At 39.8% G+C, this 26205-nt stretch overlaps 1 protein-coding gene across 3 annotated transcripts in view; it reads right to left on the bottom strand.

The window, feature by feature from the left end:
- frmd3 (FERM domain containing 3) overlaps positions 1-26205 on the bottom strand; it is a 62775-nt gene that overhangs the window by 35174 nt on the left and 1396 nt on the right. For 2 of the 3 annotated variants that reach the window (XM_086314571.1, XM_086314569.1), the window contains exons 2-4: positions 7378-7482; positions 5756-5798; positions 1030-1111 (exon numbers count right to left, since the gene is read on the bottom strand). In XM_086314571.1, coding sequence (XP_086170697.1) covers positions 1030-1111; positions 5756-5798; positions 7378-7482 — 230 coding nt within the window. The remainder of the gene's footprint in view (positions 1-1029; positions 1112-5755; positions 5799-7377; positions 7483-26205) is intronic. The other variant, XM_086314570.1, reaches the window with a different exon arrangement.

The raw sequence follows: 26205 nt of genomic DNA, 5'->3' as shown, positions 1-26205 counted from the left end.
CCCCGTGTCTCTCTGGTTGGCCCACGCTGGCTACAGGTTTTGTTGTTGTTAGTTTTAGTTTTTTGTCTCTCCTCCTCCTCTCTGCCTGGGTGGAGCTCATTACAGGCTCTCACTCTTGGCCCACGCACCCCTGTGGATGGTGTCCACCTGCGGCTGATCTGGCTGATTTCCCCAGCTGCTATTTAAGGCAGTGGCACAGAGCAGCTCACCGCTGGGACGTCGAACCACCTGAGTTCGTGCTCGCGGCATATTCAAAGAAGAATCGCTTACACGTGTTTTATGTTGTGGAACTAACCTTTGACCTTCTGTCTGTAGATTCTGGACCGAATCACCGGACCTGTCCAAGTGGGGCAGTGTGTGGAGTGTTGGAGCGAGTGCGGCTGAAGAGGAGTGCGTGTGTGCGGAGGAGCGGTGGCGGTGACTGAGTGGAAGAGGAAGCGTGTGTGTGGATTCCCCCCCCCCCTTCTCTCCCTGGAGCCCTGGACCCCCTCCCAACTCACTGTACATATATTTTGCACTAAGGTGATCCCTATTGTAAATAAATCCCCTTTTGTTTCCTTGAAAGAACTGTCTGCGCGTGGGTCCGTTCAGTAGCCATGACATTCACGTCTGGCTCAGTGTATAACACTGGTGTGTTTGCACTGTGTTCAGTCAATGCCCAACTTTAAGTAATCAATCACTTGAGAACATTTAATAACGCATACTGAAATAGTTTTATAAGTCATATAATAGTCTGTTTTTAGACAAATCAGTCAGACAAAATTAGCCAAATGTCTTCATCTGTCACTAACATATTTTTATTAGGTATAGCTTGCTAGTACCAAGTTGGACTTTCCTTAATTCTGCATGGCAAATACATTTTTCAGAGGCTTTGTTTCATATTGACTTCAACTCACTGGATATTTTCAATTCTTTCAATTCCTCTCTCTAGAGATATTTGTCCATGAAAATCCTCTGAAATACTTTACATTTTCTCTCAGCCTGCCTTCTTTCTCTGTCACTCATACGCCATTGCCAGTGCTTGTTTACCTGGTGAGTTCTTCCTTGATTTTCATTGGCTCATGCGGGTAAAACTTGACCCGGAAGCACATCGTGTACGGCTGCTGAGCTGCTGGAGACAAGAAAGACACGATGTTGAGATGGAAAAACTAAGAGAGACCAGAAACTGTAAGGAAAGTTAAAAGGCTGTTAGAACGTGGAGGAAAAAAGAGGAGATAAGCTTGACAGATATGATAAAGGGAATCAGAAGGAAAGTAGAAGATTTTAAGAAACAGATAAGAAGAGGAAAGAAGAGGAAAGATAAATGAGGGGAAGAGAGGACAGAGGAGCCATGAAGATTATGTAGAAGAAGAAGCTGGGGACAAAAACAGAAACCACAGCATGTCTCCAATACTGATTAGTCACCTCATAATTACAGTAATTACTCTCACACACACACACACACATGGGCATGTGCTTCACTTGAACTGGGGTCTGTTTCTTCTCCTTTGATCTGAGTCCTAAAGCATTTCATATCTCTAGGAGAGGATTTGTGCTTTGAATAGTATTTAAATATGCACCGTAACATACATACACAAGGTTACATAAGCGGTCACAGACACACACACATATACTCAATAACAGGCTGAAGGGTTTGGATCAAATGACAGCGATAGCTTCAACTCCCTTCTGAAGTCTCACACAGCTCATCTGCTTATAAACATATTCAATGTTTACCCTGTGAAGTTAGAACATTTACAAGATATACAAACACCAAAACACCGAAACACTGAGAGGAAACCATCATACACAGCAACAGATTTAATTATATACAGTAATTGTATATAATGCATTATAAATAATTTACACTTCCTGAAGTGAAAATAGCACAGATAAGATTTTTTTTGAAGTCTGAATTTATTTTATTTTGGTTATTAAAGAAATAAAACATCTTAAAGGACCCTTTACCCAACTCAACTCCCATTTGGTGTCTTTGGCGCTTACTTACAGTTAAACAGTTAACTGATAGCTTTGGTCTGAGGATCTAGTGATCAAATGCCAGAATTTTGTTTGCTCGATATAAAATTTTCACTCCATGTTTGGTTCAAAGCGTAGATCAAAGCATTGCGGAGATTTGATGTCACTTCCTGTGTGGCAGCTTTGCAATTTGAATTTTCTGATGGACACAATCAATCCAATTTTGTGGTTTTCTACATTTGCTTGCTTTGAGGGTACTCTTTGCCAATTTTGAGAGTGGAAAAAATTGTAGCCTGTGAACTATGTCAGAAAATCTAATATTATGGTTACAGACGCCACGGGGTCCATATCCATTATAGAGGGTCTGTAGCCTCGAATTTGCCTTCTCTGACACATGAATGTTGAAAGCTAATATTTGAAAGTTTGGGGTTTTTTAAGTTCATATCCATAAATGTGCCTCCGGGTTCAGGCCTTTGCTAGTGACAAAGTGTTGAAGGCTATTAATGAAACTTGGGAAAAGGGAATGAAAAAAAAGAAATGGAAACTTTGACCTTCTTTGGGTGATTATAGACTAAAAAGTCAGCAGATGAAAAAAAAATATATATGTTATTATATAATTAACAGCTACAAAACAGCAGGGATGGTTTACAGAAAGACATTTAAACTAGAGAAATAAATCCAACATAACAGCTGAATCACCTGTGCTTCATACGCTACAAATCTTAGAAAAATGAAGGAGTTGTTTTGTCTTTGCTGTTCTCACAGGCGAAGTTTACACACGTGCACATGTGAGTTATTTTGAGTGCACATGGAGAGATTTCAAAGAGGATGAGGCAAAGAGACGCTTAAAACAAAGATGCAAAAGTATCTGATAGGCATTCTGAAGTCAACATCAAGGAGGAAGAAAGTATCATTTCACATGGGATAGAAATCATCCAGAGTGCCCTCACCACTCTCCCTTTAATGGCAGGATCCTCTGCGGTATTATCCGGCTATGAAAAACAGCACACATCTACATAATACATGCTGAGCAATTTGAAAGAGCCAATCCTCCCACCCGCTCCCAAAGAACTTGAGCTGCTTATAATTATTTCTCAAGCTTAAGGGACGAAGAGGTTTTTTTGGAAAACATTGTAGAGAAAGTGAATTGTGCGCGAAAGACATGGCCGTGCAAATGTGATGTTTGCCAACGTACGTAAGCTGGGATGCACAAAGACGAAATAAAACACAAGTGCACGCACACATTGAAACCTAATTTGGGAGTAAATCCTGCCACAGGGAACTGATGTGTCAGTGCAACTCAGATCTATTCAACAACTCCCCTCTAATCTCGTTTTCTTTCTTTCACTCTGTCAGCTTCTCTCATCTCAAACCGTCTCTCCAATCTCCTCTTTTCGCTCTATTTTTCTTCTTTCTTTAGTTACGTTATCTATCACTGTCTCTTTTTAGTACTTTCCCCCCCTTGTTCCCTCTCTCTCCCTTCCAGTTTTCACTGATATCCTCAGCCTCCCCCTTCTGTCATCTCACACATGTTCCGATGGAGCAGAATACTTCGCTAATAGCTCTTTTATTAATTTATAACAGGACAGAAAGAACAGGACAGTCATTAAAAGGGTTAGTGAACTTCAGACTGAGACACAGAAAGAAAAGGAGGGTCGGAGGAAAGCCGCTGCAATCTTTCAACACAAGATAGAAATGTAAAGATGTGAAAGAGTAAGTGGAAACGAAGGAAAACAAAGGTGAAAACAAGTACCACTCTCTTATTCACCTTTGTATTGTGTCCTCTTTTAGGGTACTTAGATTGTATGATTATATGTGTCACATTCTCAAGGTTATTATAGTTATACTGAAAAAACATTGGCCAAATCTATCAGAGGCAAACATCAAGAGGGGAAAGGAGGCTGTGCTCAGCTTGAAAACAACCCCTCGGGCTGTTTGTGTAACTCTTATTACAACGTAAAAGTGGCCTCCAGGGACACATTAAATGCCACTCTGGTGACCTTGAAAATGTGAAAACTTGACCTTTCCCTAAAGCCAAATAGAAAGGTTAGCCATGAAACCTAATCAAATGGAACAAACATTGAGCTAAACTGAAGCCCAGACACAACTAGAGCTGCAGTTTCCTGGTAAAAATAAATAAATAAAAAAAATCTGGTGTGTTTGTGTCTCCATCGCTTCTCGTTTCCTTAAGTGAATCTGTTTTCTCTTTGAGGGTGATGGACCCTTCTGTTTTCAAAACATGCTTAATTTTTCATGCAATTTTATTAACTTTCATCCATATTGCACTACTGGATTTAAAACTCACAATGATGAAAGATATTATTATTCCAGATTCTACCCTACCATGTCAGTGTTGTTGCAGCAGAAATTAAAACCCTTCAGATCAGGCAACATTTTTTCAATCTTCTACTGCCCAATTTTGGTGAGCTCGTTCAAATTGTAGCCCCAGTTTCCTAATCTTAGCTGACAGAAGTAGTATTCAGTGCTAGAGCAGCAGCAGACCACACCAGGTACAACCCCAGTTCTCTTTGAGTTTGTCGTTTTAGTTTAGTTTAGCTTCAGTGTCCTGTTTCCAGAAGATAGGAAGGGTCAAGGAAAGGCATCTTCTGCTGCTGTAGCCCATGTGCTTCTAAGATAAACATGTTGTGTGCTCAGAGATGCTCTTCTGCTTAGATTGTTTCACTAGCGGTTATTTGAGTTCCCTTCCTATCACCTCAAATTAGTCGCATCTGACATTAACAAAGAATTTTTGCCCGGAGAACTGCTGCTAGTGGGGTTTGGTTAATTGGTGATTCTAAATTGCCCATCGGTGTGAATGTGAGTGTTGATGGTTCAGTGTCTCTATGTGTAATAGGCTAGAGCTCGATTTTAACTTCAGCAACTTGTCTTGAGCATGCCTACATGCCTAAATGCTGCTATGTGATTGGTTCATTAGATATTTGTATTAATGAGGTGTTGTATACGTGTACCTATGTCACTGCATATTTCATTTCGGTAAACCTTACATGGATACATCCAGAAAATGAATTTTGTCTTACATCGCATTATCCTAAGGACTTGTTAAACAAACAGAATAGTCAAAAATGGGACAACAAAACAGACAAATAAAGTAATCAGATAAAATCTGCATCCTTTTCTGGAGATGGAAAGTAAAAATATCTTTCCGGTTTGTGGTGATTGTTATGAAGCTTTGAATGAGGCCTGCACATAAGGCAGGCAGGCTGTTTACTTGTTTTTGTACTCTCATAAGCTTGTCTTCCACTGCAACGTCTTTGCAACGTGTGACTTTTTTCCTTTTTAGGCCACTTGTCCCTCTGGCAGTTTTTTGTGTTTCTGAGAAACAGTTCTCTTGTCACTTTGTCTGTCTTCATTGTGTCTCCATTGGTCTCCCTGCGGGACTTCAGAGGAAAAACTCATGTCCAACATTGCCTGACTCTGTCACAGGTGGGTGGGTGATAAAACTCTTAAACCTAGATGATCTAAATGTTTTTTTTTTAATTATTATTACATAAACAAATAAAATGTATCTGTTTTTAATTAATAACAAACTGATTTTTTTGTACTCCTATCCCGTCACTTTAACAATGTTGCGCGTACGATGTTATGGCCTTGTTAGAGTCCCTGTGGTGGTGTCGGCTTGTTTGCCATGCTTGACCCCTCACACCAGAGTGACCCTCAGAGACAAATGCACGGCATAAGAAAACACACTCACACTCGCAAATACACAGACACATGCATGATGCTTTGCATCTGTATACACACATGCTGACACAGAAATGGAAACAGAAAGGGCACTCACACTTCATCTGCCTCACTACGGGTTTATTGGGCTCCAGCCAGTGCTGAAAAAGAGAGAAAGACCAAAAATGTTACCCTAAAATAATCAAATTTATACTAAAGAAACTACAGGACTGGATTGAGAGCTAATTCAAAAATTATCTTAGAAAATCTCATTTGTATCATTGGTAGATCTCTGGTATTTTAAACTGTCATAAAAAAGATTATTACTACATTATTACTTTAAGAGACTGATTTAGAGATTTAGGGAGACATGATGATCTTATATTCCTGAATAGAACCAAATTTGACCTTTTTGATCCATCTTACTGTCAAAAGCATACAATTCAAAGTATTATGTTACAGTTTCTGGACTGCATGACACTGCATGTTCAGTTTGTCTTAAAACACATTTTCCCTTATTTTTCCTTCCTTGCTTTGCATTAAGAAAAAAAAACAGTCTAGCTGAGCTTCTGCTACGATCAAGCGTCTGGTCTGTTCTTTGTGTGGGCTGTTTGAAATATGGAGACTGATCTTGTTATTATTTGGCACTTGAACTTGTAATGTAATGTATCAGCTGCTTCCAGACTGATATTCAACATTCATACTTTGCCTGTGCTGACTCACTGCCACTGTTTCCTGTTAGTAGGTGTGATTCTGCCGTAATGAGCTGAGTGCTGTGTATAAGTGGAATTTCTAAATTGAGGAGAAGAATTTGTTAGCCGGGGTAAAAGAGCAGCCAGATTTAGAGGAAGGAGACTCCTCAAAGATTACAGAGAAAAAGATGCTGCACCTTAGGCCTGATTTAGACTTCTGCTGGTATATTTTTAAACCTTACGACGTGGCAGACGTCGTTGCCGGCATTTATGCTTGTGCTTGTGCCCCCAGGGTCTGGTTTTTCCACTTCCTTTCACATTCTCCTACGTCAGTTACGATAGCACTCTCCGTCCAGGTATCTGCTGACATTTGTGAGTCGTTATATTGATATATATTGTTATCCTTAATACTGAGATGATAAATGTTATTCTCTCACTGATAGATTCAAAAACTATTACAAAAAAGTAGCCAGAAATGCACATGAGCAATCAGTGGTAATGAACAGTAGGGGTAGGGTAGGCATAGTGTTTCAGAGGGCTTTGTGGTTATGAAGCAGATTTTCAGCAGAATCATAAATCCCCACTTTACTAAGATGTGGCTGTTGGAAAACTAACCACATACTTATAGACTGAAGTCTTCAGTAAAAAGTGAAAAATGCGGTTTGAAAGCACTTTTCATAAACATACATTTCTCTAAATATAAGCGTTGCTCTGACCGGCTGTGTAGGTCCTGTGATCACTCCTCTGGTAAAGAAGAAAACTCTGGTAACACCTTTATGCTTTACCATTAGTGTTTCCAACTTTTATTTTAGGTTTTACAAGGAAAATGCATGTTTGGTTTGATAAATCCACATCTAGTTAATGTCCCCACCTCAGTTTGGCTTCACTTGGACAAACAAAAGATCTGGGCTCTGGGAATAAATGACAGGCTTTTCCTGATCCTTTGTACAAACTAGTCTCAATTGGTAATGAAAATGATAACAGATATCATGGTTATGGTGTGTGCAGTGTGCACGGACAGGTGTGTGTGTGTGTGTATCATAGTTACCCTTTGTTTCTCGGGATCTACATATCGAATACCAAAGTAGTCTTTCTCAAGCAGGTTGTAGTGATTGCACACATGGTCCAACAGGAACTGGCCTCTGGTGTCTCTCTGCAAAGAAATAAAGCGCATCGGTTTAGGACACGTGACCCGTCTTTTGAGTTATGCTGATAAAAACCATAAACCTCTGAGCTCAGTCTGATAGATGCTGCATGACTGCATTGTGCCCACAATGAACCCTCATGGGTAATACTCCTCTGATGCTCTCATAATTTCATCACGGTGAAACATGTTAATGGAAAGAAATATGTCAGCACCCTTTTGGTCCCTTGCTGCTGACATATCTGTTATGATGGTGTTCTGGACACGGCCTCCTAATGTGCCAATAAATACAGTCTATTTGCAGGACCTAACACTGTGTAATCAATAAGCACCCTGCATTTAATGCCAGCTGCTTAGTCAGTATCTACTCATTCAGATGCTCAGTATGATTTTCCTGCTGAGTGTACTGACCTGCCTACGTCTTAGCATTCTCTATAACTTTGGATATATCTAAAGTCTAAAGATTTGCTTTTTGTCTGCCTATTTTATAGACAGTGTTTTTGTTGTTATTATATTGTACTTGCCCAAACCGTCTAGATTACACCACACCTGACACCAAATGTCAGCTGGGACAGTTGGATGAGCAGTTTTAAAAAAAATTATGCTTTTTAGCTCATTTAAGGAAATACATATCAAAACAAGTACACATTTAATTTTTACCTTTAACCTCTTGACTAAAGCTAATATTATGTGCATCAAAGATCCCAGCTCTGAGTGTGTGTGTGTGTGTGTGTGTGTGTGTGTGTGTGTGTGTGTGTGTGTGTGTGTGTGTGTGTGTGTGTGTGTGTGTGTGTGTGTCCTATAACTGCTCTATAACCTGCTGAAGGAGGTGGATTCTGTGCTTGGTTTAGCAGAACTGATTGATTCACTCAGATATCATGTCTTTGCCCTTGAGACTGGAATTTACTCATCACCCGGGAAGCATCAGCGTCATCACATACAGTCAGACCCACAGCTGACCAAATCTCATCAATAAAACTGCCTGTCAGCACATCGCCTAATCAGGAAACTTTAGTTGGGAATTTGGATTTTTATAGCACTTCCTAATATAACTTTCAGTCTAATTTGTGTCTCACTTCCTTTAACATTCCTAGTTATGCACTACCTAGAATTATTTTTATTACCAGGTGAATTTAATTATGCTGGAATTTTAGGTGAAAAACGTTGAAATTCCATTTAATTCTAAATGAATTAGACTCTTAGTTAAGGGACATATTATACAGTCTTATTGAATATAGCAAAAAAATTGCACAAAAGCAAAAATGCATTAACATATTTCACGTGATTGCACAGATGGATGTGCTAAGGACGGCTACATTTTGTGCACTGAGTAAGCAGCACACTCACACGTTAAAAAGCACGACTGTGTGTCAGTTACTTCTAAAATTTATTCAGCTGCACTAACAAAGTCCCGCTCCCTCTGGCTTGACCAGGTCTCGCTTGAAAAATAGTTTTTAATCTCGATGAGGCTTTTATCTGGATAAATAAAGGATGATAAAAATAAAGTTCATCTGGATTGAGAATGATCTGTTTCAAAGGTTATAAGAGCATCCTATATCCTTATGGTGCTCTTTTCTGTCCAGTGGCTGCTTCATCAGCAGTGGTCAGTATGAACAGCACCTCATCAGCAGCCAAGGTAAGGTCGTTAGCTTTGCTCTTTATTTCTATTTTCAGAGATTTGCAAGTGAAATGCAGTGTAGTGGCTGACATCAGCTGACTTTGTTAAATGGCTTTAACAGAAGCACATTTTCAGCACATTTGCACGGCTGATTGTTTGTCAGACTAACGGCCCTGAGCCTCAGATGTCCCATATATTTGACCGGATTTTAATCTTTAAGAAAGCAGAGCTTTCTTTTTTTTGCACTATTTAGGAAATTTTTCCTGCTCTGATTTTCCTCATTATTCTTTTTCCCACATTGTTGGAGCTACAGTGCAAAGTCTGCAAAGAATAGTAGCATGGACCATTTTCCATCTGGTTGCTCCATCAGCTCTCAACTATTTCATCAGTTTCGGTGCAGTAATGTAGCTGCTTGGAGTTTCTAATTGCTTTGTGCACTAATGTTACAAATAAATATCTTTTCTTTTTTTTACTGAAATCTAAGGTTGTGCCTTTAATCTTCCTGATCTAATGTAAATCTTAAAGGCAATTGTGTGTCTTTTTTTTTTATATTATATGTGTTTTCTGCTTGTAGGTAGACAAAAAAAACCCAAAAAAACCCCAAAACCATTTCTCAATTAAAAATTAATTTCTTTCCAGGCACAAAGCCCATGCAAATATTTTGTACTAATACTATATGCCTAGAAGTTACACAGCATCTACAGCCTTTATTTTAAGTACATCAAAGCATCATTATCATCACTGCAGCATGCCACAAACTGTGAAATCAGTTCATTTGCTGGCGTTGCATTCACTTATCCTCAGTTTTACACAAATATTAATTCCTGTTCATATGTTGAATTCTGTAAATACTGTAATGTTTTTGCCAAGACAACCTTTTAAATACATTTCTTAGTGAGTCATGCTGCATGTCTCAGTAAACAACTCAGCAAACACACTGTTATATGTACCACTAGACTCAAGGTGTTGACAGAACAGCCTCTGAAAATAAGATGTTTGCTGTAAATGTCACAGCAGCCACTCAAAAACCAACAGTTATATGTGTCCAGGACACCGTGGCTGTATTTGTTACGCACCAAATAAAGCAAAGCAAACATTAAACACAGCCTTAGTCAATTCACAAAGATACACTGTTGTAACAGCCAGAATTTCCAGGTCAGTGCAACCAACAGTAAAGGAGAATCAGCTAGATTGTTTATCAGTGCTGGGAGTACCAAATTACTGCTATTTAAGAAAAAGAGGTTCAAAAATATAAATCGTCTGTGTCTTAACATTAAGACGACTGTGTTAATGTCTGATACCTGCACAGGTATCTGCAGGTGGTTTGAAACATGAGCTGCCTCTGAAGTAGCCTTATTTTGGTCAGTGTACTTTTGCATTAGCCAGAGAATACACGTAAAGATGAGCTCAACCTATTAATATTCAACCTGTTCAGTGGTCCTAAACAGCTTCAGGCAGAGGAGTTAACTGTTACCTCAATGGTAACAGTTAATGCATACATGATTAAAATACACAAATGACTCTAAAACCAGGTACACAACTACAAACATAATTATTAGCTAATGCTATGCCTAAAACAGTTTGCTAAAAGCACAGGATGTATTTTAACTTCTTAAAGTCCATGCTTCTTAGCTAATAGTGTTATTTATGAGTTGAAATTACAAACTAAATATAGTGGATAAACAGCTTTGTTACCTGAAATGATAAATAAAACCTTTAAATTATTTTACTAAACATGTGATTAGCAGAGAAACTGCTAATGAACCAGGCGAAATTGTAAAGTATGGTTAAACTGCTAAAGGTAAGATTAAAAAAGAAAGACTTAAACACAATAATGAATGAAGTAATTGCTATAGCTATTAGCTATAGCTGTAAAATGATCAGGGTTTTTGAATCCATCTGACAGGGCTGCGGTCATCACAGTCACATCACCACCTCTTAAGATTAAATTTTGATCAATCTGTGACACAACCAGCAAGGAAATTGGATTGTGGTTCTGGACATCTGACATCCTTTGAATAAATCCAGGTCCTGAGATACAAAATGCTCAAATTTGTTTGCCAGCTAGTTGCTAACTGTGTCTGATTCTAAGTGGATTAGTGCTGAGCATACAGCAGATTTTTGTTTTATAGATTTTTGAGTCAATAAAGAGGCCTGTTGCAAGCATGTAACAACACTACAACAGCACTCAGACAATAAAGTTGTGACAGTTCAATGATGAGCCGTAACTCACTGTAAATCCTCGTAAAGATAAGCGGAGCTGCTGACACCACTATGCAACTATTTTCACACCATCATTAAATATGTTCACCTTTTCCTTGGTGAAACCTGTCCAGTTTAATTAAACCATTTTTTATATAATATGTGACGTGGAGGATTTTGCTGGGGTGTTTGGTTGAATACAAGATGCCAAAACTGTATTAAAAATTTTCAACAGCAGTCTTAGGTGGATTTCCCCTGTGGCCTGTGTTATATCACCACAACATCAATTGGCTGTCAGTAATCCTGTTTGCTGCATGTCCCTACTGGCTGGTCCAGGTTTACCAGTATATCACCAGTAACATTAGTCAAATGTGTCCAAGCTGCGATTCTCAGTGTGTCCATGTTCACCTGTGGGTTGTATGTAAATAACCTAGAAAAAAATCACTCTCTGTCTCTTTAAGCTGCACTTCTCCATCAGCATCCATGCATTTTGATGTGTATCTGTCTACATCTCTTTAGGATTTTTTTGGCTGATCCCTGACAACAGTGTTACGAAGATGTTAAATCTGAAGAGAAAACAGAGAGAGATCCATGGAGGGAGGAGAAAAATAGACGAAACGGAATAAAAACAGCCACGCTGTGAGCTGATTCCAGCCAGATCATCAAACGACACCTTTTCTCCGTCTAGTTCTCGGGCAGACGCTCGTGGAGCAAAGAGTGTTGGACTGACGCCAAGCGAGAATAAAGAGAAACAAACCAGACAGAGTGAAACAGGGCCAAACATACTGAGAGGCTGAGAGCAGCTAACATAGAGCTAAAAGAACGAGTGAATAAAAAAGAGAGACTGACTGGTGAAGCAGAGAGGAAGAGAGATGTAAAGAGTCTATGTCATGTCCAACAAGGCCTGAATACATATTTTATATATCCAAAGGCTGGGCATTAAAGATTAACCCAGTCATCCTGTCTCTACATGATCTCACCTAATGATGGCAAAGTGCTCTTCTCTCAGCCCCGCTCAAAGACAGAGATGCATACACACTCTGCAAATAGAACCTCAGTGTGGAGCGAAGTCAGTTTAGCACAAGCAAAGTGCACGTTGACATGTGTGCTCGAGTGTGTGTGTCCATCCACTACCATGGTTAACCTCCTTACAGCCAGTCCAGTCCAAATTCTGGCCAAATAAACAAAACAAAACAAAAAAAACCATTAAGACACAGATGTTTTATTGTGTCTGTCTATTATTCATTTACAAAGCTAATTACATTTTGGGAAATGAACTTGGAACACATGGATTAATGCCCAATTGAAAAGTTGTGTGGAAACACGTAGTTTTCAGGGTTTTCCCCCAAATCTTCTATTTTAATTTGAGTATTTGAGTACTGTAGTTTTCGAATGTTTGAATGATTTTGCCTAGTCAGCATGAACATTTTTAAGTGTCTACACAAGGAACAAGTAGCAGCAATGTGGAGACCAACAACTAAAGAAAGTTAATGACACTCATCCATCCTCGCCTTTTTGTGACAAGAGGCGAAATAGGCAATGGCGGCATAAAATGCGTGGGTCCAGACTCAAACTTTACTCATCCTCAAAGTACTTGAAGAAACTACCAATGAGAGGGCAGGATGACAACCAGAGCCTGGAACGTCTGATCAGCCATCAGTGGCAAAGTGATGCAAATTTTCTAGGTAACCTTCTGATGTGTTTACCACCCTGTCATATCGCAATCATCTGCATTTTTATTGTCGTATATTAATTGTTGTCTCTGGCCATCACGTTGCTGATGTCATCACGCATCATTCTGCAATATTCCAGGTTCAGGTTGCCTAGGGAACCTTCTAATGTACCTGTCAACCTGTCATATGCCAATTAATGGCATCATTCACCTGCATTTCCTCACCTCAAAGTTGAGAAAATGTTAACTCAGGATCACCCACTTTGTGTTGCCAGCTGTCAGTTTGCCTGTCATCGATTGAACATCATTGACTATTACTGATGAGTTGCTTCCTGTTAGGACGTAACTCACCAACAGACCACATTATATGCAGTAAGTAACTGAATTATGTACATTAAGTGAATTAAAATAAAATAAACAATCGTGAAATTTTTAAACTGAAAATCTGAAAGTGTACATTGTGCGAGTGGGTGTTAAAGTGTCTGGTGCTGTAGTGAAGCCGAGAAGAATCAGGCTGGGATGTGTTAAGGGATGTGCTGATAGTTGCTTCCTGTGTAAACGCGACTCACCAACAGCCTTGGTGGACTCTGTCCTTGAGAAATCACCAGAAACAGTCATTGGTGGTCTTTCACTCCAGTAATTGTCTCACTTTTAAGCCTCTGTGTGGCCACAGCTGCAGCCTGACTTACACGTTTAGATTTTATCGCCATCTGTCCCTAAATTGTTAAAATTACTATGAAAGGTAAGGACGGGGAGATGCCATTTTCACAGATGCACAGAACAAATTGGATTTCAGACATGGGGGCGGACGAGATTCTGATTCTCCTCAGGAGAAATAGCCTGCTCTACCCCTTAATCAGGGCTTCAGTAATGCAAGTTTAGTCCAGCTTTTTATTGACTTGACTTTTAGAAGTCTATACCTCACTTCCTCTCTGTGTAATTACGCTGGATAAGGTTCTTTGCATTGTCATAGCAGCATGTGATGAGGATCTCTAGCAGTCCAGGGACTGACTCTTTAAGCAGCGTTTAAACAACTTTTTGAACATTTTGTGAACTTTGTGGGGGGTTTCAAGTACAACGTGCCAGAAAAAAAAACCTGAGACCAACTTCCTTTAAGGAGCGTCATCATGTCAGTTTTTGAGGTAAGCATGTGTGGCAAGTCACATTACCAGTATGTACTGACAATAGTGATTAAGGTACTCCCCCACCCCTGATGATACTCTGACTGTACAGTATGTAGTGTAGCTGAAGTTCATCACAGATATCTTATTTGTTCTGATCATGACTTTGTGACCACTACCAGTTCTGCACTAGGACCCTGGGTACATTGGCCTAGTTAAACAGCGCTTGTTGTTTAATTAACATGCATGCCAGCTCAATTATGACTCCTCCTTATCAACTGAGACGCAATTGCTTCATGACACGGCATACCTAATTGGCTGAGTTGAAACACTGTGTGAAGATCAGTGTTAAATTCCTGTGATGCCCCCGTGAAGAAATCTACTCTCACTCCTATCTGCATCCTCTGGGTGGGTGGTGGGGGATTGAAAAATAATGGTTTGCCCTCTTTACCTCCACGCCAACCAGTTTAAAAGCCAAGTAACTGCCATTCAAACAAATGATACATTAATTTGTGGCTTTTCTCTCTTTGTTGTCATTGCTGCTGCTCTTCAGGGAAATTGAAATTTAAGTCACAAGTGGACCAATTCCTCCTAATTTGCCAATTAGGATGTGTGCGAGTAGGCTTTTGTGCATGTGTCCTATTATTCACAGTGCCAATATTTCTAAAGCCAGTTTGTGTTTACCACCCAACGAATGGATCAATCCAGAGGCTTGATGAGGATACTGCAGAGACAAATCAATGTGTGGGACATGGGATGTGGGGAAAGGAACACACGCAGCTAGGAGATAAAAACAGAGTTTAAACTCTCCTCGTTATTTTGCAACACGACACTTTGCCTTTTTCGTCCCTTCCCCACTGTGTGACTGAACTGAATATATGGCATGTTCAGCATTGATTTATTGCTTTTTTTAATTGAATACACAATGTTAACACTCAAAGACTATCTCATGGTACTCCATACATCATTACCTTTCCACCAAATGACTAATTTGATTTGCAGAGATCTATTCAATTTTTTATTCTTCATGGCTACTTTGACCATTTTGATTGTAGACCGCCAGAAGATAGACGGAGATAGTCGGCAGAGTCTAAAACAGATTTTTGAAGTAAGCTCCATAGACAGCGTGAAAATGCATAAGTTATCCACTGGGGAAATGCAGTTTCTATAATTGGAAGAAAGCAGCAGAGGATCAAACACTTCCTGTCTGGAGCTGGGTTATGCAACATCCACTTTATAAGTAGAGAAATCTTTGGTCTGACCTCAGCATCATTATCTCTCTAGCCTCCTATCATCACACCATTTACCCATAAATCTCTGATTAGGAGACCTATGCTGTCTTTGTTTTGCTTTTTTTTACTGAAAGGCGGCACAGAAAGATGCAGTGTAAAGAGAAAAGGCAGCATGCCGTGTGTCAGAATGAAACTCACACAGCTTCAGTATTGATCTCAAACGCTGCATTAGAGAGGGTGCTGATTTCACCTCTTCAACCAGTGACCCACAACAGTGATGGACTCTTGCCTGGAGCTACAGACCAGCTTTTCTTTTAAGCTCATTGTGCACTCATAGTCAGACGTTTACAGATGCTCATCATGGATGTCACAGTAATTTTGGGCTCACAGGTTTTGATCTATTTTGGATTGTTTTTGTAATCCACACAGGGTCACAAGTATACATGGAAAACTAAAAAATGAGGGACTTGCAAAAATCTATATAGTTTTGATGTGATGATTACAATATTATGTTTTTCCCTGACTGCCAAACCTCTGTAGAACACTTTTCAAAGACACATGAGGAGCGCTTCCCCTGGTTCATGCTGGTTACTATGATTGCAAAAGAAGCATTAAACTACTGTGAACTAAATAATTAAACTGAGCTCACACTGCAGTGACAAGGGTGTTTAAGTTTTTCATTACAAAACTGCATGAATTAGCACATCTTGTAGACAAAGTGTATAAGCAGAATTCAGCTGAGGTGGTGCAGCGACGTTATTGGACGGGCCTGAACACAGATGCCGTTTTCCTGCGATATAATGTTAATGTGCCTCCTCTCAAAATCATTATTTTTAAATATATTTACACTTGTACAATTTGGAGCAGTGCTCATGATGACTGTGACCTTGCCTCAGTGTGACAGGAGGGAAACATAATTACCCTATGATCACCTACAGTGCCGTGCTCCAGAGATTCCCATGAACACATTGTACATGAGCTCAAAAGCATGCACAAATTACCCTACGTGATCTTAAACATGTTAGATGCACACCTCGAGCTCACGGCTGGGGGCGCGGTCTGTTACGCTTTGTGATAAGAATAAAAAAAAGATCACTATATGGAGCAAGAGCAGCTCCTTGTGTAATGGATTGTCATCAGATTGCGGGAGAAAAGAGGTGTGACGATAATGGCATGACTGGAGATGCAACACTGCTGGTATGAATACAAAGGAAGCACCGAAGCAGCTGTCTTATCTCTGCACCGCAGAATGTTTACATTTGTGCCAAACGATCGAGAAATCCACGAGAACAGAAAAGCGGAGCCGCGTGTGAAAACCTGTGAGTTATTGTAAACTGACTGTTTGCTCATTTGCATGTTTGAAGCACAAATTAGTCCATCATACGTATCCTCCTCTGTTTATGGTACAATACGTAAGGGTGTGCATTTCCTCCAGGGAAAAGAGCTGATACACCATGTTTGCACATTCACACGATGAGGCCATTGATGCCGTCACAAAAAACACACAGACTGTTTTGTTCTCTATGTCTCTGTTTTTCTTTTTTCTATTTATAGTCCTTTTCTAAATTCAGAAACAGTTGAAACGATGCTTTTTAAGATGTTTCGGAAATGCAGAAGTCTGTCGTCTGCTTCTGTCAGCCTTTGCATATTCAGAGAAATGTGGCAGAAAGCAAAGGGAAGTGCATCTGGGCTCATTCTGTTACCAACAAACCATGAAAACACAAGCACAAATGTCGGTTGTTGGGTTTATGTACACAGCCTCACTGAAAGAAGCATTAATAATAACATGATTATCTTCATGCAATCGAATAAATTGAATGTAGCTGCTTGAAAGTTCTTTCTGTGAACTTGCTTTAAAAGGACAATATTGACAACAGAAACGGAGACAGGAGCAACCATCAATCTAAATCCTAACTCTCAGTTTGAGAGTATGGTCAGCATCTTTAACCACATCTGCCAGATGTTTTTAAAAGTGAGGGGGGAATCTATTAAGACAGAGCTTCAATAAACCAGATGTGATTGCAGCAGAAGATAAGAACACTGTCCTTTTCCTTATGCATGCTTTTTGTATTGCATATCTCCTATACATAGATACGTTTTTAAAAAGATGAAGAAAAAGAAAGATAACTCTCTGTGTTACAAAGTAATTACTCCCTATCATTAAATCCCAAATTAACCGTGATTAATCAAATTTTTTGGAAACCGGAGCTCAATTTCATGAGCCACACCCAGGCCTGATGACTGAAATAAGAGTTACATGGACAGGTTATTATGTAGCATTTAGGGGTTGTTGTTTTTTTCTTTGCTCTACTGGAGCACTCAAAGTGCTTTAAACATCATGCTTCATTCACACATTCACACCAGCACTTTGTTTTCTACACCTAAGAGCTTTCTGTCTAACTTTAACACACATTCATACACCAACATATGCATCAGAGAACAACTTGGAATTCGGTATCTTGCCCAAGGATACTTAGGGATGCAGACTGGAGCAACCACTTCAAATTAGTGAATGACCTGCTCTGCCTGTTGAGCTACGGTCATCTATTAACTACAGCCAGTAGAAACCATCTTCAAAAGAGAAGTAGGCTAAAAGATCTCAAATAGCAACACATTATGCCACAATCTACTACTCAAAAACTCAAAACAGATGAGAAACAAAGTTATGCACATCTATCAGTCTGGAAACAGTTACACAGCCATTTAAAGGCTTTGGGACTGCAGAGCATCATCAAAACGGTCACAGCACTGTATCTTTTTCACACCACTATATAGGAAGAACCACAAAATGATGTCTCGGATTAGATATTGGAAATTTTGTCTCTGTGTCAAAATTCTAACTCCTCTACACATTCACCACTGGATCTGTATGTAGGAGTGCAAACGTCTGACCGTGAATGGTCATTAACCTGCTATCTCTTTTGCACAAACTCACGGGCGATTGAGCTCACGTGAGAGGAGTGCAAGTCATGTCATGTGTCTTGCCTCCAGCACACATTATTCATTAACCACCATTGAAACCACAGAATATTTCCAGTAGTGAGAGCACGTCTGAAGGGGACCATGTCCTGCTGTGAGAAAGTCTAAAGACCAATATTGTCTGGAGTTCATGTGTGGTAATAAAAACAACTGTTGCATTAAAATGTTTAAGTGTGTTTGCAGTGGTTTTCACTCCCAGTGTGGTGACAGCCAACGAGACCACGACACTGAACATCAGCCTGCTTTGTGTGACCTACTTTTTCCACTCCTACTTATTTTTTGTCTCTTTTTCCATTTTAAAATCCCAATTTTTCCACCTTTTGTGAATTCTTTTCTGTTTATATACCGCCGCGTGTTCCGGTTTACCCTTCGCTCTTTTCTCTGCCCCGTCTTCCTTTTCCAAAATCCGCTCGCTCTGCCAGTCTCATTTCAAGTCTGTTTCATGTTTTAATCTTCTTAATCTTTTTTTTTCCACAGCCACGCCACCTCATTTCCTTTCCCGTTCCTTCCAACACCCTGTTGATTTTTCGATGCCATTTTCACGGCTCGTGTTTCCACCCAACCATGTCATCCTATATTTTTTCTTGTTTATCATCTCATTTTTGTTTCCTATCCACCCCGTTCTTTTGATGTGTCCCTCCCTCTCTATCCCCTGCTGTCTCATCTCTTACTGCTGTCTTTCAGCTGCAAAAAGAAAAAAAAGATTATTTCTCTTCACTCATCTTCGGGAAAGCATCAAAGAGGCACCGGCAGGAAGGATAAGAATAGAAAACTGATGCTATTTATAAGCTTCTTCAAAGAATGCCTATTAGCCAAAACAAGAGCACTGCCTCAGCTTTATTTGAACACATACAGACAGATGTCTACAGACACCTCTCCTTGACCAGCTGGAATGGAAACACAGTGAAAAACAATGCCATAGCTGATATGCTCCTTTAAATAGACTGTGTTGGGGACGTATTGATGACCTATACTATAATAGAAACAACGCATTTATTACAAACTTCAAAAAGTTCCCTGTAATCATGCTTTTGCACTGCCATATCAGTCTTTCTCTTATCTGTAGCAAATTAATGTCCATAATTGCAGAACTTTGGCTCGGTGGCAACTATTAAATCTTTCATGGTCCCTCCAAATGCACACACACATCCACGTTTGCACACACCCGCATGGTGTAGCGCTGACAGCTGACTGATGTTGGCCTCATGAAGCACAGTGATCTCCCTTAATTATACATGATCTGTCACAGAGGAGAGGGACGGAGAGAAAGAAGAGAGTGGAGGAGATGGGGGGGGGGGCGAGGAGACAGAAAGAAGATATTGATGAGAGGCAGGCAAAAATAGAAAGTGAGAAAAGGTGGTCGGAGCGGTAAATGCGAAGCTGAAAATGGAGCAGAGGATAAGTGGGGTGAAAGAGGGAGCGGGAGTTGGAGGAGCGGAAAGTTAAGATGCCGGGGGAGATGATAGAGAGAAAGAGGAGAAGGACAGAAGAGAGGATGGGAGGAAAACGAGTGAAAGGAAATCAGAGGACGCCACCGTGTATTGATCTTGACGTCTCCCCTTCGGCTGGTTGGACTTAACATTGCCACTGAACATGAGAGCAGCAGGTTGGACTCATTCACCTCCAACCTCCAGGATGTAGGCTGCAGGCACATGCCACATATCCCCACTCGCTCTCTGCCTGCCTTATACACTGCTGTCAATATGTTCTCCTAAACATGATTACACTCTTCTGGAGGCTGTCACTGTCCTGTATGACAATATTTTCCCAGTCATAGACCATAGGCTAAGAGAGAGAAATCCAGTCGTTCTTCCTGATACACACACAACCGCATCCCAATCCATATTACTATAACTAGAACAGAAGTACTCGTCGTATATACCTCTCAATATTGCTGAGTCAGATTTATATGTATTATAAAAAGTCTTTCTCAGAAGCAAGTCTCCTCACTCAGCAGCAATCTTAAAATGTCTCCTAAATGGCCACTTATCTGGGAACTTATTATCAATCTGGTCATTAAAACTGGATCAAATCTGATGAAAAAACAAACAAAAAGTTGAAAGGTTTAAAGACTACGAGGCAAAACTGTATCGTTTTATATTTCATATTTCTGTATAGTTTTCATATTTATATCCTGTTCATAGCCTGTACATACTTATAGTTATAGCATATTCATAACATACCTTCATACCGCGTACATTGTAACATACCCATAATAGACCCATATTTTGTACCCTCATACTTATAACAGACCCATTTCTGTAATATATCTATATATTTATATTATGGCTAAAGAACTTTCTGGATGGATGCAAAATGCATTTCGTAGCCTTGTACTTGTGACATGACAATGACAATAAAGTTGAATTCTATTCTATTCTAAACATGGTTTTAAAAAGCTTTTGTCCCCTTTAATTTGTCTTTCCAACTTCATATTTGCTGTTGCAGGTTCTCCCAACAGTTAGATTTCAGGTTTCTTTGAATGCCACACAGTACACGATTTGTTTTAGGCTGTAAATGAGCCTTTTTAACAAATTTGTGCACTACAGTGAAGAAAATTGAAAAAATGACAGTGATGTTATGTGTCCTGTGTTCCTCGTAATCATATAACAGTCATACACAAAAAACGAAGTGTTTCCCCTGATTCAACAGCCTGCAGAAACACCTTTGGCAGCAACGGTGTGTCTCAGTGTCTTTATCAGTCTCTCGCGTTGTTGTGGAGGATTTTTGGCCCACTTTTCATTACAACTTTGCTGCAGTTCATTGAGCTTTGTGGGCTTTCATTTATGCACAGCTTTCTTAACATCCCACCACTCAATCAGCTTGATGTCTGCACTTTGACCGGGCCATTGCAACACTTTGATTCATTTCTTTTTCAGACTTTCTGTTGTAGATTTGCTGCTGTGCTCGGGATCATTGCCCTGTTGTATGACCCAGTTTCTGCCAAGCTCCAGCTGCCCAACAAATGGACTTGGTATACATAGAAAGTCATGGTCGACTCAGAGCCTGCAAGGTGCCCGGTCCTGTGGCACAAAATAAGCCTAAAATGTTGTCCCGTTGCGCTCGGTATGAGGTGTTTATACTTGATTTGTTGTGTTTGATGTTCTCCAAATGTGGCTCTGTGGCTCTTAAAAAAGTCACGCCTTTTCAGTCCATTTTTAATTGTGCATCATGAACTTTGACATTTATCATGCTGAGGCCTGTGAACTCTAAAATGTAGCTCTTGGTTTTTTTTTAATTATTTATCTGAGCATTGTAAGGTCAGACGTTGGGGTGAAATTTCTGGGGCGATCATGGCATGGTCTTAACACCAAACTGAATGATCCAGACCAGCAAACTGCCAAAAATTGTGCTCCATAGAGATGTTTACACTTGCATGAGTATACCTGGCTGCTACGAGCCTTTTTAATTCCAATGGAAATAAAAATTGTGAACTTTTTCCCCCACTGGACAGAGTCCAGTGAAAACTTTCTTTTTCACATGTTTGTAAATGACTAGAGCTTTAAATTAACCTATTGTTTTACTAGGTTGGTATACTTTCAGGTTTTGTCCAGCCCTGATTATGTCAACACAGTTGAAACCCAGTTTAATTTTTAATCATTTGCTCTTTGCTGTTTGTGAAATGCAAAAACAAAAATAAAAGTCACCTTACCATATCCACTAATGTTTACATTTAACTGATGATTTCTCAAACAGTTTCTGGCATTCAGCATTTAGAAACCAGGGCAACAAATAAATATACATTTAAAATAAAAGAACAATTCAAAGCAATGGAGAGAGAGAGGTGAAGAAGAGAGTGCAGGCAAGGTGGAGCGAGTAGAAAGTGACAGGGGTGATTTGTGACAGAAGGATAGTAGCACAAGTGAAAGGGAAGGATCGCAAGATGGTTGTGAGATCTGCTGTGATGTATGATGTGGAGACAATAGCACTAACAAAAAACAAAAATGAGGAGGCAGAGCAGAAGGACAGCTCAGATGGAGTGTTTTGAGACAAAGTTAGAGAGGAAAGGCTCTAACAGAAGAGTATGCAAGGGATAACAGGAGGCAGATGATGTGCTGTGGTGACCCCTAAAGAGAGCAGCCAAAATATAAATGATGAATTCATACCTAACCCCATATTTTTATCAACTAATAACAATGACAAAAAAGCATCAGGGTGATCTATAGTCAGGTAAAGGTCAGCATAACAGCAGCAACAAACACATTTTCCCTACATAAATCTGATTTAATCAATTTAAGCTCAGCACAAGCTCTTGGAGTTAAAGTCTGATATTTTCATTAACGGACACAAAGATGTGACGGAAAAACAAACGCTTTATTCTGTTGGCGCATTTTTTCAAATAAATTAATCGTTCAGACTATTTTTATTGTCGACCTGAAAAACCATCTCCCAAATCAGTCAGTAACCAGCAACAGCTTCACAACTGCGAGGCCAAAGTGAAAATCCTCGGGCTCTGTAGAGACTAAGGAAGCCACAAACGAGATGGTGCACCTGGATGACACACTGATCAGCCGTGTCTGACGAATTATAGTCTGACACCAGCTTTCTTAAGCAGTCAGTTTGCTTTCTCTTTATACTGCCAATTAACCTCCAACATACTTCAGTAATAAACAGCACCATACACAATCATGAGCAACTCCAGCTTCAAACTGCCTCAGTGTTTGGTAGCGCTTCATTCTCTTGACTGGATAAAAATTGGTTCTTATTTATAGAACTGAGTCCTAATTGGCTCCTACAAGCTTTCCAACAACAGAAATACAATGCGAGTGTTATCTGTATCACCGGGGAAGAATGAGATTGAAAACTTCTAGCAAATATTGACACTTTTTTCTTCTACTTGATTAAAACTTCAAACAACAGCCTTATAAAAATCAGTCAGTATCGCCTCTTATTTATCTTAGTTATCGAGCCTCTTTTTGGAGATTCTAAAGTGCAATTCCACCAAACGTGATGAGCAGAAATCGTATATTTGTTACATTTAAAGCAGACAGTAAATGCACCACATGTAAGGAGACCTCCAGAGTGCAAGAGGTTAAATTTAAGACCATTTATTCATAACTTTCACTGTAAAGAAAATAAACTTATCATCCCTTATCGCGTCCTTTATATTAAGCCTGTTTTATATCATTCATGTTTACTACCTACACTCACCGGTCACTCTATTAGTCGCACTTTGCTTTTAGTGTGTTGGACCTCCTTTTGCCTTCAGACCTGTCTTAATTAGCAGCAGGCAGCAACAAACAGCAGCAGCAGTTGTTTTTCAGCTGCACATCCATGATGAGAATCAGAGAAAGTGGCTACACTGTGATCATGAAGTAGCAGTAACACTCAGGTAGGCAGTACCATTTAAATTATGCTTAATTGATGATAATATCCCCCACACCAATACATCGACAACAACCTGAACCTTTGATACAAAGCAGGATGCTGTTTATGGTCAATTCTGACTCTACCATCCAAATGTCACTGCATAATCTGAGACTCATCCAATCATGCAACCTTTTTCTAATCTTCTATTGTCCAATTTTGGTGAGCCTCAATTTTCTTATTCTGACAGGAGCGGCACCCAGTGTGGTCTTCTGCAGCTTTAGCCCACCTGCTTCAAGGTTTGAGATGTTGTGTGTTCAGAAATGGTCTTCTGCATACAAATGGTTATTTGAGTTACTTTTGCCTTCCTGTCGGCTCAAAGCTGCCTCATCATTCTCCTCTGACATCAACAAGGTATAGGATAGGTGTACCTAGCAAAGTGCAAAACGACTGCAAAGTTACTTGAATTGTTCAAGTCACTTGAACATCCCTTTGTTTTCTGCACTGCGCTGGATATTGCCTTACAAGTAATTATACTGGGTGGGGTGTTTCGAGACTTTAAAGTCTTCAGGATTATCTATGCAGTGCCAAATACTGTGTCCCCAAAGGGAGCAGCTAATGCACCAGTGTCTTTAATCCAGAGTCAACTGAACTGATGCCTTAGAGAAAAGTTAAAGGAATCAAGGGCATCCCAGACTGACATTACACTCTATTCAGTCGTGGTTTGTGCTCAGAAGTACATTTTAGGAACTATTCAAACACACAGTTCTTTCAATTTTCCTATTTTCATTATATGTTTGTCATTTTATTCTGACCTACATATGCAGGACAATTGGGAAAAGCTGACAAAATAAGAAATGCAAAGAGGAAAAAAAAAGAGCAGATAAAGTAAGAGATGGAGGTCTCCTAGCAGCGGTAAGAGGAGACGCGCTGTTGTTGAGAAGCAGAAGTGTAGCATGAGGAGCACAGGAAACATCATGAAATATGTAGGAAGGAGCAGCTCAGCACCGGAACACAAAGCCATTAAAGAAAGCCCTGGAAAATGCAGTCAGCTAGAAATATAAACGTCCATTTCCGTATCGTTCATAAATACTCTCGCGCATGGATAAAAGCACACACACGCTTTCACATCTCCTGGAAAAAAAAAAAGTAAAAGCTTTAATACTCATGTACACAGTTTAACACATTCTTCTGCTCTCAGAGACGCAAGCACGAAACTGTACATGCATTATCAGCACTAAACACAAAGAAAACAGAGCCAATCTCGTCTCTCCTCTCTCTGCTCTCCTCCTTCTCTTCCACTGGACCTGAAGATGTTTTTTAAATCATTGATTGAGTACATGCAGGAAACCAGCAAGACAGCTAGTCTGACATGCAGCAAGTGCTCTCAGTCTTTCGGGTTAAACGGCAGACCAGCGGACAACTCGCTCCGAAGGCGGTTTAGGGCGAGAAGAGGTGGCGCTCTGAGCTCTGAGCATTCACTTCGCCCTCAGCCCCGTACAACTCAGGCTTGTCAACAAGGTGCTTCAGCTGTGTGGAGGATTTGGTGCAGTGCTGAAGATGTAAGTGAAAAAAACCATAGCACAGTGCAATAGAATCCAGTCATATTGTGACTTGGCACTTATTTGCTGTCCAGCATTTCATATATTTTTATGTGTAATAATGCATCATAAACTGGAAGACTGACGGGATTTTATGTTTATCTCTCTGGCAACAGCTGCGGCTCAGGGCTGGAGGGGCTGTGGAGCCTCACAGGATTTAGTTTGTTTGTGAAGACTGGAGGAATCTATACTTTCCTTTGTTCAAGCAGTCTTAAAACGTCCCAGCGTTAGATCTCAGGTGAGGATAGTTAAAGGATTCATTGATTGGATCCAAGGATTGGGTTTTACAAAGCACATTGATTTGGATTTGACAGGATTTCAGTTTTGTTGTGGTTTTAATTTTGTGCTTCGGTTATCAGTCTGCCTGAGCTAATGTCTTCACTTAAAGATGAAATTTTCATTTCAGATTAAAAAAAGATTACTGATCAGACACAGTATCACCACATACTGGACAGTATGGCAGATTTTATTTTATTTTATTTTTACAACACATGCCCTTTCTGACATACACCGGTGGGATTTGTGTCTCTTTTCAGAATCAAACCAACGATATTTTGCTTTTTGGACAAACGTGGGACCAACTACACTAGGAGAGTAGCAAAAAATGTCTTCTTCTTCTTCTTTCAAATAAGAGGACTTCTGACAAACACATGACACATAGCAGAGCAAAGGATGCTTTTGGAAAGACTTATGCCACACCTTTATGTGACATTAAAGATATTAAAGCACAGAGTTGATCTTTTCCTGTTAATATTATTCACAAGCCCATTTTTAAAGTAATGAAAATTATTTTTTTCTTGGTATATATGTGGGTACATTTATTTTAACAGAAATTAAAAAAAACTGAAAGTAAGTTGCAGATCTTTTCAGCAGCTCATGTTAGGTCAAACTGCAAAAAGCAATTGAAAGTGATAGTTATAGACTCGGTTTCTCCACAATGGAGATAGCTCAGCATAAATACCTGCATCACGAACTCAGTGCTTTACAGTGACTATCTTCA

Source organism: Aulonocara sp. 'chitande type north' Nkhata Bay, linkage group LG12 (genome assembly GCF_057382095.1).
Source record: "Aulonocara sp. 'chitande type north' Nkhata Bay isolate Kocher_YH1m ecotype deep benthic linkage group LG12, A_spYH_male_GT1.1, whole genome shotgun sequence".
In the NCBI taxonomy this organism is placed as follows: domain Eukaryota; kingdom Metazoa; phylum Chordata; class Actinopteri; order Cichliformes; family Cichlidae; genus Aulonocara; species Aulonocara sp. 'chitande type north' Nkhata Bay.
This window is presented reverse-complemented; position numbering and strand designations above follow the sequence as displayed.